Here is a 14,248-nt window from a genome sequence, read left to right on the forward strand (position 1 = left end):
ATATTTAACACCTTCAGTAAAATAGAGCCCTACTAAACCATTCATTGAGTGGCCAATTGGCCTCAATGGTGCTAAAGCTGTTACAAATACATAAAAAGCCAACTTTATATCTTCAGGGTCTCAATGAACCCCATGGAACTGATCTAAAGAATTGACAAGTCTTCTGGATCATAATTGCAAATAAATCCTCATGAAGTTAAAAAAAACAAGAATTAAAATAAAATCTTAATTCAAATAATGTGGTTGAAGTCAACGGCGGAACTACCATATGTGCGGCCAGTTTGTCGGCATTAGGGACCACCATTTTTAGGGCCTTCCACACACTGTTCCAGCACTTATTTTATCAGTTGAAATGGCATTCTGTCATTTCTAAAGGCCCCCCTCTCTGCATTCTCCCTCCCTGGCCTCTACCAGTGCTGTGGGGCCTACCAGGTGGTGGAGGGGGTCCACCCAGGTGGTTCCAACATGGAAGTTAGGCCCCACCAGAAGTCGGGACCAACTTCCACCATCACTGCCTGGGTGGGCTCCCTCGGCCACCGCCTCCACACCCAGTCCACAGATAGGGCTCCATAGGGAGAGATGGGTTTAAAAAAAAAAAAAAAAACTTTCACAAGGGTCCACTGAATTTTGGCCCTGGACAAAGCCACGGCATCTTTACATCTTAAAGGCCCATAAAAAAATGCAAAAATGTAAATTAAAGTTAAAAAAAAATCCGACACAAATCTTCAAGCCTCCAGTGAGTCCTAATCCATGGACGTGATGGTCCTCTTATATCGATCCATGCTTGTCTGTCGATAAACCATGCTCAATGTTTGCAGAAATTGAACCTCTGTTGCTTGAAGATCAGAAATTGGTCTTCATCTCTTTAATCTTCAATCTTTGAGTCCTTTTTTGAAGTGAAACTTCTATGCTGGCACCTACAGATACAGTGGCCATTATTCGAACATTTCACTGAGCCATTTTTGTGAAGTCTGCTGTATTACACGTGGCATTCCCTCGTTATTCTTCTGTGAATGCTGCCATGAGTGCTGCCAATCGCACCAGTCACACCTGTGTTTACCGCTGTTGATTTCTTTGAATAACCTGGATTCTGATTTCTTTGGGTGAAGTTCTTCGCGTATCCGCCAGGTGGCAGAAATGAATGAATTCCCTTTGCACTATCCACTAGATAGTATTATACAGTATATATTGTGCTATTGTGTCAATTTGCAGGTGTTTAAAAACCAGATAAACAAGTCTACCACAGTGATCCATTGTGAATCGACCTTGGTCGTTGAAGACGCTGAAGACATTATCAAATTTAGGTGTTTCATAATTAAAAGCTCTAAAACACAAGGTTTTCTACATTGTTATCGCTGCACAATGGCTGAATGGGCACCATGTCAACTCCATACATGTATACCAAACCTGACTGTACTGTAGTTATGCATTTTTAATATTTTCTGCAATTTATGCTGGAACAGATAAGAAGGCAACTTTAGGTAGAAATATATGAATATTTCATTTCGAACTATGATTTTTACAAATTTTCACTGAACGTTCGTGGGTGGAAGCATTCGGTAAGGCAAACCTTAACTAATGAAGATTGCTTTTTTTCGCACTGCCCCATCTCTGGGAGATAGAAAAGGGTATTGGTCTGTGATCCCACATCTTGACAGTATGTTTGCTCATGGCAACTACAAAAGAAGAAAGGTCGGGTTTAATCCATGTAAGATTCGTCTTTCCCGATCCAGCAATGTACCAGCACTGGCTTACAATAACGGTCCGACCGTCAGTGAAAACCTGGTGAACCGCAATCCTTTCTATCTGCCCCCCCCCCCAGATTACCAGACAGATTATCAGCCTGATTTCCAACCATATTACCAGCCTGAGTACCGACATGATTACCAGCTTCAGCAGGCACCTGTCAACTATAATGCTGTCAACTATAATGCAGACTACAGGAGTGACCTCAACTTGTACGCACAATACACCTCTGACATTGGCTCATCTCCAACCGGTTGGCAAAGTTTATAATGAAGGTAAATATAATGTACTACAGTACAGTATACTGTATTACACTAGACAGTACAGTATTAACTTTAATTTCCAATGACACTACAGTAGTGTACTGTATACCTGCCATATATACAGTACAGTACTGTACAGTATCAATGCTTGTACTCATGCACACTACAGCGATTTGATGCATACGCAATACCGGGAATAATAGCATCATTTTTTTTTCCAGAAAAGAAAATTTGACATCGAACGTCAAAAGAGGAAGGTCAATGGATATCTAATATCGCTTTTTTAAAACGTTGCTTTTTTACTTTTATACTGTCAGTATTACCAGCTTCACGCTTTTAAAACTTTGCCACGCTACTATTATTTTGGACAACACACTATGCACTGTACAGTACTGTATACTGTATGATCGATTCAAATTAAAGTGACAATGTCATTTTTATTGAGAAGTTTAAAGAAATCACGCAGCACGACCTGGTATGCCCAGGAATACAACCCGTGAAATGTTTGGATAATGGACGCTGCATCAGTACCAAATTAAAACATTTCCTTGGAGTAAATCGCCTGAAGACGGAAGTGCAGTCCTGGAAGTGATATCACTGCTGGCAGAAGAGGCTGTTATGGCTGCTGGCATACATGCGGAGGCCTCCCACGCTCAACGCTCTTGCACAGGAGCCATGGTTAACGGCTTGGCGTGTCTGCGCAGTAGGTGCCGGCCTGGCGCACCTGTACAGTAGGCGGCAGACAGGCGCGTCTGCATAGTAGGTGGCAGGTGGGCACGCCTGTGCAGTAGATGCTGGCCGGCCGCACATGCGCAGTAGGCCTGCTCAGTAGGTAGTGGCCGGGTGCACCTGCACAGTAGGCACCGGCTGGGTGCGCATACACAACAGGCACAGAAAATGGAGTGCGCACAAAAACAGGCACAGCACGCGCACACACACACAGACAGAGACACACACAGACACACACAAAGAGAGAGAGACACACACAGACACACACAAAGAGAGAGAGACACACACAGACACACACAAAGAGAGAGAGACACACACAGACACACACAAAGAGAGAGAGACACACACAGACACACACAAAGAGAGAGACACACACAGAAACACACAGACACACACACACACAGATGCACACAGACACACACACACAGATGCTCACACAGACGCACAGACATACAGACACACACACACACACACACACACACACACACACACACACAAACACACACACACACACACATGCCCACACACACACGCACACACACGCACACACACAGAGGTGCGAACACACAGAGATACAGACTCACCGCCACATACACACACACAGAGACCTGCGCAGTACCAGCCGCCACACACACACAGAGACACAGACACTGAGACACACACAGACACGCAGACACACACACAGAGATGCACACACACACACGGAGACACACATCCACACGAGGAATGAACAGTTAATATACATATAGAAGTACAAATAGATAAAACAGGGGGAGGGGGTGCCGCGCACATGCGTTCTAAGTCAAACTTCTTTGCGTTTTGGCACTGAAATTGAGGGCCTCATGCAGAGAGCAGCGCTAACAGGGAAAGCGGCATGTATTGGCGAAATCTGCCTTTAGAAAGGCAGATAATGGCGAGTTTTTAAAAAAAAGCTATTTTTTTTTTTTTCTCTGAAACTCGCCGCGCGGCTGGAGAGAACATAAATCTCTCCAGTGTTGAAAACGGCCGTATGCAGAGAGCCGCAAACGCCATCTAGTGGCTGTTCGCGGCAAAAATATGGCGCGATTTTCAACATTTTCCTTCGCCAGCAAGAAGCTGGCGCTCGGCGGCCGGTGGGGGAGAGAAAAAAAAAACCCCGATTTTTTCCCCACTAGTTTCAACAGCGCTCATATCGCTGGTTGAAACTCTCCATATGCAGAAAGGATTCTAAATGCAGTTTTATGCCCTTTCTGCATATGGTGAAAAAAACTCTCCAATACAGTTACTTTTTATTCCCCTCTCCAATTTTAAATAGCGCTGCTTTCTGCATGAGGCCCTGTGTTTTGATTTTTAACTAAAAACATCACCATCGTAAATAGAATTTTCTGCGACAAAACACAAAGAAATTTCACTTAAAATGCACGTGCTCTATAGTGGGCTCTACTGCTTGTATCATACTTGTTGCCACTCATTTAAGGTGCGAGGATGGGGCCTACTTTGAAAACCCCACCCACTTGCACTCACAACAGTTTGAATTTAGAGACTGTCATCAGGATTTTCAGCACCTGAGGAATTCATTTAAATATTTAATCTTCACAAATGTAATGGGCGAAGTCCTAGAGCAGGCCTGAACAACTCCAGTCCTCGAGGGCCGCGAACAGGCCAGATTTTCAGGATATTTCTACTTCAGCACAGCTGGCTCAATTAGTGGCTCAGTCGAGCCAGCTGTGCTGAAGTAGGGATATCCTGAAAACCTGGCCTGTTCGCGGCCCTCGAGGACTGGAGTTGTGCAGGCCTGTCCTAGAGTAACTAAATTGCAGTAATGTCTGCGCATAATGACAATGTAGTACAATTTGAAGTAATGTAATGTGGCTTCTATCATACAAAATAACCCCATTTGCTAATGAGTACCATTGCTACTGCCTCGTGCATCATGACTATTCTATGTCATTCATGTGAGAGCCACATCTTTCAAACATACCATCGGCAAATTGCCTCATCTGAACAATTTAATAATACATGATTTAACCTAACAGTAGTTAATGGTGCAGGCCCACGTATTACCAAAGATCACTTATGCCAATCATACTTAGAAAATGTCAGTTATTGCAGCATCTGTAAGAGTCCAGTGAAAGTGCAAATGCCCACTACAATTTGGTGAGACACAAAAAATTAGGAATTAGTTATTTTGTTCTTGAAACAACCACAGTTAGTGCACTAAAAGAAAATAGCTAGATGCTACTATAAGGTGAATTAAAATAGCTGCATTTATTTTAAATATAACTAAGACATGTGTTTTCACTGTTGACCTACATGTAATGGCTGTTATTTATAACTGCTTTACTTCCTAAGCAATTCATAGATTTGCTTCTGGAAACATTTGTCTGTGTTGATTATACGTTAACTACAACCTTTTACTGAGAACTAATTACTGAATCATTAGTCAATGAGTCATGTCCTATGTAGGCAGATATCAAATGTTACAAAATGTTGCGTACTTGACATTTGTTTTACACTTTACAGTCTTCCCTAAATCAAATGCCTTAAAGAGGAGGTGGCATTTTGATCAAAATACCAGGTTCATACATATCTCCTGTAGCACTCTTTAAACCCCAGGACGTTAAGAACGCTTTCATGATTCAGTGACTGCGTAAATGATTGATAAATTAGTATTTGTCTGTTTAAAAACAGGAAGTACTGTATGTATTAGTGCCAATCAATGCACAGTAACAATAACTTTATTCCACTAACAGGTATATGCGTGTTTTTAAAAAGTGGGAAATACTTCACTTCACTTGAAGTCAAGGTGTCAAATTGCATGTCACCATAAAAACTTTTGAGTTGTATTTACATAGAGGAATTATATTTTAGAATCTTGCAGTAAAACCTTTAAGTCATGTTCTTGTTTTTTTTTTATGGTTGATCACATTACACATCTGAGAGATTAATTAAACAAAACATACTGTAGCTCAGAAAAACATCACGTAGCTCAGAAACATCATCATGTGTCAGCAAACCTTATTGGAAAACCTTTGCAATATTAATCAAAAAATGAAATTTTCAATCAAGTTCAACATCCTCTCTGACTATGGTATAATCTACTAATTCCAGTCCATATTGTGAATCAAGATAAACTTTTACTACTGTACTGTACATTAAATCCTATGTCCATACAGCAGTTGTTGAAGTACTTTTTGATTTACTAAACAGTACTCTATATTGTTGATCATATATCAAATTGTATAACACTAGCATACTGGTCATGACACAGTTCACAATACAATACATTCTGATAAAGCAAACCCTGACCAGAAAGGGAGGGTGACATGACCCTTGATCCGAGGAGGCCTGGCGGAAGGGGTTAGGCCACGGATATAGTAGGCGCGCGCACGGCAGAGTGCATGGCGTCGCGTGAGCCTGTAGCTTGAGCAATCCATGGCCTTTGGGATTTCTATGATGACAGGGAAACGTGTCCATGGCTGTGACGTCAGATCCGCATAAACAAACATGTGCTCTTCAAGAACCTGTATTTGCTGTTACTGATGGACAATACATATTTAAAATAACATTGCTTGATGGTTGAGAAACAAACGTCCATGATATGAGTTAGCAGTGAGAGGAGGAAGAGGAGGAGAGAGGGGGTAGGTTATTTAAGAGGCTTTTTGCCCTGTGCCTACATCTTTCTCACCTCCCAAAAAGGTTCTTGCCCACCCACCCCTTTGTGAGGTATTAAGGAATTAAAATACATGTTATTGCATTAAGTGCTGTTATGTATTTTTGCTCATTTTGTTTAACAAAAAAAAATATAATAATATATACAAAAAGAAAGAAGGGAAGAATTAATAAAGGAGGGAGAAAAAAGTTAAAAAAAAGAATGACTGAAAAGAGAAAAGAATAAGGTTAATGTGAAGTGCGGTGTTTGGAATTTTATGGTTTTTGTGTTATGGTTGTCACAGCTGGAGGGGTGCGAACTGGTCAGTTCTGCACAGGTGAGTATTTTAGAGGAATATTAGGGGTTCAAAGGAGGCCTAAGGGTGCCCTCCAAAAAGGGACCCCAAGGGTTTTGGAACCAAGAATGCTCACTGGGTCAGGAGTGGCGGTGACCATGATCAGCATCACAGGTTGTGGGGCTACTTGCTGACCAGGTCCAGGAAATTTTTGTGATTGATTGTTATGGTTAATAAAGGCTGTGGCCATTTGAACCCAAATGAAAGGTGTCAGTGTTTATTGAGGTTGGTGGGTACATGGAAGTGTCAAGATTAGAGGGTACATTGGTCACGTTTGTTTAATACAAACTTTAAGCTAGAGCCTACAATTGTCTATTTCAACAAAGAGTGAAGGACATTATTCATCTTGAAAGGTGACGCACAGTAGAAAAGGTATTTTTAGTTTAAGATGTTTGTGTGCTTTCTCTAGCATCAGCACTGTGTAACGGAGTGCTAACCACAAACATGACGTAACCGCAGGACCGAGGTGGGGATTGACAAAACACCAACCTCCAGCCGCGAGAATGCGTCCGGAGTGTAGATTGGTAGTGGTTAGCCGGGTCGGGGTTATAGAGGTCAGAACAGTAGAAGGTACTTGCCGAGGTCAGGGTTGGAGAGTTGCGGATCGTCGAAGGTACTTGCCGAGGTCAAGATTGGAGAGGTGCGGATCGTCGTAGGTACTTTGCTGTGGTCAGGGTTGGAGAGGTGAGGATCGTCGTTGGTAGGCTGGGGTCAGGAGTAGAGATGTACGGAGTCCAGAGAATGCCAAGGTCAGACAAGATGGAGCTAGGAACAGGAGGCACAGGTACAAAGCAAGGAGGCAGGAATTGCAGTAAGCACTTCGCACTGAATGAAGTCTTATGCTCAGCCATCATGTCAAGGGGCTGACTGAGCATGCATAGTACCAGGAACCAATAGCAAGGCTGCAGGGGAAAGGCTTACCAGTAAGCAGTACTGTGATAGGTGGGGGAGGAGTCCGTGGCACCTGTGGTGAGATGCAGGGAAGACAGGATGTGTTTGCTGGTGTGCGCGCGCCGCCCGCACGCAGTCCATGCATGCTGCCGACGGCATCACGGTGGTGGAGACCGGAGGTGGGGCCAGTGGTGAGAGTCTTTCCAGCCGCGCGGTGCCCGCGCGTGGGCCGAGACAGAGGGGCAGACTCTGAGGTTGCCGCGGGAGGTGCCAGGGAGAGAGGGCTCGGCGAGACACCCGATCGCGGGTTGAGGTACGCTTGTCCTGCAGGGTGCGCGACCCCGACCCCCATGGATCCTTACACACAACTTGCTCTTATACCAGTTTCTATAAAGTGTTCTTTGTGCCTATGATAACATCTTAATGAGATATATATCATTTGAAACATGTTATACTCCTTACACTTAGGAATCAGAAAGGTTGTTTCTGTGTGAATTGCAACTCTCATTGTTAAAGCCGATATACAGAATGGATGTCTAAAAAGTAATTGTAAAGCAAAATTATTGATGTCATATTACATAGTTCCATAGTAGATAAGGTTGAAAAAAGATCAAGTTCAACCTACAGTATACTAAATTTAGATGATAGATAAGTATCCTATATTTGTATTTACAGTTTGTTTATCCAGAGGAAGGCAAACAAAAAACCTTAGTGAAATATCATCTAATAATATCTCATATGGGGAAAAATGAACTTTTTCCTGACTCCAAATATTGTCAATCGGATTTCTCCCTGGATCAACATCCTTCCCATGTTTACTTACTGTATTTAGTAGATCCCTGTATACGTTTCCTTTTTAAAAAGATGTCCAACCTTTTTTGAACAAATCTATTGTATTTGCCATCAGTCTCCCTTGGTAAGGAATTCCACATTTTAACTGCCCTTACTGTAAAGAACCCTTTCCTTTGTTCCTTGTGAAATTCCCTTTCCTCCAACCTTAAGGTATGTCCCTGTGTCCTTTGTACTGCCCTTGGGATGTATAGTTCTATTGAAAGCTCCTTGTCTTGTGCCCGAATATATTTGTATACTGTATAGTTATCATATCTCCTCTTAGATGCCTCTTTTGTAATGTAAACAAATCTAATTTAGCTATCCTCTGCTCATAAATCAGATTATCCAAGCCCTTTATTAATTTGGTGGCTCTTCTCTGCACTTTTTCTAGTTCCATGATGTCGATAAATTACGCTCTACATAAAATGCTTTGATTGGAAATACAAATATTGATGTACTGTATGTACGCTACAATACACCCACTTACCTTTACCAGAACACAATATGCCATCAGCTGATTCACATTGACTCTTGCTCTCCTCTTCTGTCATATTACATTTTCTTGCATGTTGGCAAAGTTTTCCAAACCATCCAGCTTGACAAATGCATCGACCACAAGAACAGGTGCCATGTTCTGAAAAGAGTAAAAAGGATGTCCAAGAATCACACATTATTATTTTAGATGATACTGCTCCTTATTGCTATACTACTAATAGTTTTTCATATAGTACACTGGGCAATTACCTATAACAATTCTTACAATTACAATGTTATCTTAGCAGCTGTCATCTTGTGGCCACTTTATTAAATCTAAGAGAGTAATGCATAGTTCATACACCATACTGTATCTCCTCTATAGAATTAAAAAAAGGTATGGATAGATAGCAATAGCAATGCAATAGAAAAATGTCCGTGGCAAGAAAGGAAATGTCCATTTTTATCAAAATATGAAAACCGAAAGCAAATTAGTCACACTAAACAGAGAAAATGTATTGGGATTAGTCTTAAACTATCATTCTTTAATATTATTGATGATGTCACTAGTATTAAAATGGCATTATTTTGTGCATGATATGCAATAAAGATGCATTATGTTTTCAGTGAATGAAATTGTTTATGTTTTTAAAAAACGAGACCCATATACTGAGTATTATGATTGTTGAGAGCACAGGATTAAGTACTGTATGTAGTTATCGTTGTTGAGTGGAGGAACGGCTTGAATGTTCCCTGGCTACAAAACATTGCCAAAAAAATTGCACCAGTTTTATCATATATAGAAAAAAAAATCCCCATTGCTTTAATAGAGATGTGTTTACTTGGACAAATCAAGTCAGGCAGCAGGGATACTTTAATGAATAGTAGCCCTGGTCTTAATGTAAATAAAACATTGTGTAACAGTACAGTGTGCTTTTACATGCTTTATTCACTCCCAAACACATAACTGCTACAAAAATGTTTACCTCCACAGATTTTGCCTTCCAGATCTTCACACTGACGATCATCACACTCACAGTTTTTACCATAAACCCTGCTATCTCCTGGAGGAAAACATGTGCACTGGCCACATTCACATTTCCCTGCAACATGAAATGCAGACAGTTGTTAAGGTCACCTCATCTGCTGCCACGCAGGAACACATCACTCTTTCACATTTTATTTTGATCAAAGATTTCTCTTGCAAAGGAAAGGCAACAATAATGCTGAACTATAAGAGCAATCTATAACCAGATAAGACATAGTATGGCAGCCGGTGGTCGAAGTGGCTTCAAAAGTAGTGGTGCTGCGCCTGACTTTCAAATAATTGGTCATTTATTTAATTCTCTGGAAATGCCATTCTAATATATATTTAAGTAATAATCCCAGAAGAACAGAGCATTACTGGCCAATAATGCCCTGTTCTGACGGGATTATTACTATTATAGGCTAAATGTAGGTTTTTTTTTCATAAATAATGGACACTTTTGAATAGTTATATAGATTTTTTAATTAAAATAAAATGGTAAATACATTACTTCTATATACACTTACACTGCAGCTATCTATATCCACACACTGCCGCCCCCTCTGTGTACACACACAACACAGCAGCTCTATACACACACACACACACACACAAACTGCTGCTACTGCTGCTGCTGCTACACACACATACAACACAACAGCACAGTACACCACATACACACACACACACACACACACACACACACTGCTGCTGCTACACTGATAAGCACTGCTACTCACATGCACACACACACTGCAGTTACACCCACACACACACACCCACACACACACACAAAACACAGCACCTCTACACACACACAAAACACAGCACCTCTACACACACACACAGCAGCTGCTACACATAAACTCTGCTGCGACACCACACACAACACAACAGCACACCACACACACACACTGCTAATGACACTGACACACACACACACACACTGGAGCTCTATAAATACACACACACACACACACACACACACACACACACACACACACACACACACACACACACACTGCAGCTCTACACACAGCAGCTCAACACACACAACCTCTGCTGCTGCTGCTGCTACACACACATACATCACAACAGCACACCACACACACAAACAAACACTGCTGCTGCTACACCCATAAACACTGTTACTGACACACACACTAGACAGACAGAAATTGCAGCCACAAACAAACTGCAGACAGTCACTTACTTACTTTGCAGTCCCTCTCTCCCTCCCTCTTCCTCTCCCCTCCCTCCCTCTTCCCCTCCCTCCCTCTTCCCCTCCCCACCCTCTCCAATGCAACTGAATCTGCTCAGTCAGCTCTGTTCACAGAGGGAGGGGGAGGAGTCAACCCGTAGCTGATACTTCCTGACCAATCCCCTGCCCTGTCTCAAAGCTGTTCCTGCCTTCTGACCAACCCCCTGCCCTGTCTCAGAGCTGTTCTGAAAGCTGATTGGCTGTAAATAAACACATTGGAAATCAACACATTGCAAGCAACAAAAAGTCCAGGCATTATTGGATAATGCCCGGAATTTTAACCAATCAGAGAGCAGGGATTTCAATAAAACCCAGAATTTTACTGCTTTAGCCTATAATTTTTCTTATTGAACAAGTTGTTTTGTGCGTTATTCCACTTTAATGGGTACAATAACGCCTGCTTAATCTGTACTTTTGAAAGGTTTATTAATATTTATACTTAGGAAATAGAAAAGTTTAATACAAAACTAAGCACATTTTTTTTTTACATAGAAAATAAAAGTATAAGTTTGACAGTAAAAAAAAGTTGTGGTATTGTGCTATCACCCTTCGACCACTGATTATAGCAGGTATTTAACATTACTGCTCTTATGGTTTTGAATTCTGCTGCCAGCTTATTTACATGAGTTTGGCTACAGATGCAGTAAGCCTAAGATTCTCCCGTGGGATTAATACTGCGAGGGTCTCATACAGAAGCATGGACCCACACAGCTCCATCGTGGCAGACACTGTCCCTGGCACCGCAGACTTTTACTTGTTCAGCCGCAGTGGCGAGGACAGTAAGTCTTCTAACATCTGTACGATTCTTAAAACACCCTCTAGCTTCCTTACCTGACATATGAATATGGTGCTGCAATGCTGATTACTCCGTTTACCACTAGACTTTTCTATTGCTGTCCTCATTTCAGATGGTTTATGTCTTACATGTGTCTCTGTCTATCTTGCCCAGTTAAATTTATTCCTAAATACAATACAGGAGCAGCTAAAGAATTCAGTATAGCATTGCAGCATCTTGAAACAAGATACAGTAGTATTCTCCATAAAGTACTGCCAAAATACCCGACTCTAGTGTATAAGAGAAATACGAGTCTTAAGTAAGCAACTTGGAAAGAGCAAGCAACTCAATATTTAGTGGAGAGAGTAATACACAGAAAGGATGCTTTAAGTGTAATGCTACCAGCATTGTTTTTTGTTTTTTTTTAACAGAAGAACATCATGGCTGATTTTGCAAAACACGTTCTATCCCCGAAAAATTCACTCTCCATGACAAAAACCACACAGGTTTAAAGTTAAATGGAATTGAATTAGTCACCCCAGGAGATAAAGGGGAGGGGATAGACTACTAAAACTATTTGGAAACATGAAACATATTGGATACACTCTTTGCAAATTCTGTCACCTACAGCAGCGGTGAACAAACTGGGGGGCGCGCCCCCCCAAGATTATGTAGGGGGGCGCAGGCTGTGTGCGGGGAAACCTGGGGGCAGGCAGAGCTGTGCACGGGCAGCCAGAAGCTCCGTGCTGAGGCTGCTTACAGTTCCCTGCTGTGTCTGCCTCCAGAGGGGGCGGGTCCTGCAGAGGGGGCCTTCCCTGCACACAGACAAGCCCTCTTCCTCCTGTCTTTTACCCGCCCGTTTTCTGCAGCACATGGGGGGACCTGAGCAGGTTTAGTTACAACCAGGTGTGTGTGTGTGTGTGTGTGTGTGTGTGTGTGTGTGTGTGTGTGTGTGTGTGTGTGTGTGTGTGTATATATCTTAATATATAAAATCGAAAGGTTAGTGCTAGCTGCGGTGAATCTGATTGGTCCTCAGCCTCTGGCCAATCAGATTGGTGGCTCTGACGTCACCCAACTGCCACTCTCTCCCCCCGCGGCCACACACAATCACTCTCACTCTCTGTCCTCTCCCCCACCATCACACTCACCCTCACGGGTGCCCTGCACCGGCTCCCGGACGGAGGGGAAGCGCAGCGCGGCCCTCCTGCCCCAGCCGCCAACGCTCACTTCCCTCCCTCCCCGGCGCTCACTTCCCTCCCCGGCGGAGGGACAGGCAGTGGGCAGCCAGCCTCCGGAAGGACCCCCTTACCCTCCCCGCACCCTCCTATACCGCTCCCCAGTGTCTCCCTCGCCTATACCGCTCACCTCTCTCTCTCCCTCTCCCTTTGTTCCTCTCACTCCAAAGCCAGCTCTGCACATTCGCACCGGCACATCCCCATCCCTGGCGAATCTGCGGCTCCGGTTGAAACTGCATCACTAGGAGATGGGGTTTTTTTTTTGGGCACCTTTTTGTGTGCTGAGGTGATCAGGAAAATGGCGCCAGAGTGGGTAAGATGGCGGCGCACAGCGGACAGGCGGGGGGTGGTATTTAGTCATGGCTGCTTTCACACACACACAAAACTCGGAGGGAGATGTGTGGCCGGGGAGGGAGATGCGTAAGCCCCCCACCCCCACACGCCGCTACCTCGGCTCAACATCCCCGAGGAGGAGGGCGGCAGGGAGTTGTCTCCGCCTCTCCCAGAAGCCAGAGGGGAGGGAGTTGCGTGGCCAGGGGGTGACATGCGCAAGCCCCCCACACCTCATAGAGCACGCTCTCTACGGCTCAACCCCCACCCCCACACGCCGCTACCCCGGCTCAACATCCCCGAGGAGAAGGGTGGAAGGGAGTTGCGGCCGCGCAATAGCTCCTTGGTGCCACCGGGAGTCGGCAGAGGCCACGAGGCGGGAGAGAACCAGTGGCAGCCCGAGGAGAGCGGCATGCTGCCAGGTGAGGATATGCAGGGTGAGGAAATGCAGGGTGAGGAAATGCAGGGTGAGGAAATGCAGGGTGAGGAAATGCAAGGGGAGGAATCCATGCCTTTGATGCCCCCTGCCTTTCACGCACCCCCCTCCCCCCCTCTCCCCCTGCCACCCTGCCTTTCACGGGTATATCAGCTAATATATATATATATGTGTGTGTGTGTGTGTGTGCGTGTGTGTATATGTGTATATATATATGTATGTATGTGTGTGTATATATGTATGTGTGTGTGTGTGTGTATATAT

At 43.6% G+C, this 14,248-nt stretch overlaps 1 protein-coding gene across 1 annotated transcript in view; it reads right to left on the reverse strand.

The window, feature by feature from the left end:
- The window catches only part of ITGBL1 (integrin subunit beta like 1), a 253,284-nt gene that overhangs the window by 16,562 nt on the left and 222,474 nt on the right, over positions 1-14,248 (reverse strand). The window contains exons 8-9 of the mRNA XM_075590762.1: positions 9,907-10,023; positions 8,934-9,080 (exon numbers count right to left, since the gene is read on the reverse strand). Of these exons, the coding sequence (XP_075446877.1) occupies positions 8,934-9,080; positions 9,907-10,023 (264 nt within the window). The remainder of the gene's footprint in view (positions 1-8,933; positions 9,081-9,906; positions 10,024-14,248) is intronic.

The sequence above is a fragment of the Ascaphus truei genome, chromosome 3, assembly GCF_040206685.1.
Source record: "Ascaphus truei isolate aAscTru1 chromosome 3, aAscTru1.hap1, whole genome shotgun sequence".
Classification (NCBI taxonomy): domain Eukaryota; kingdom Metazoa; phylum Chordata; class Amphibia; order Anura; family Ascaphidae; genus Ascaphus; species Ascaphus truei.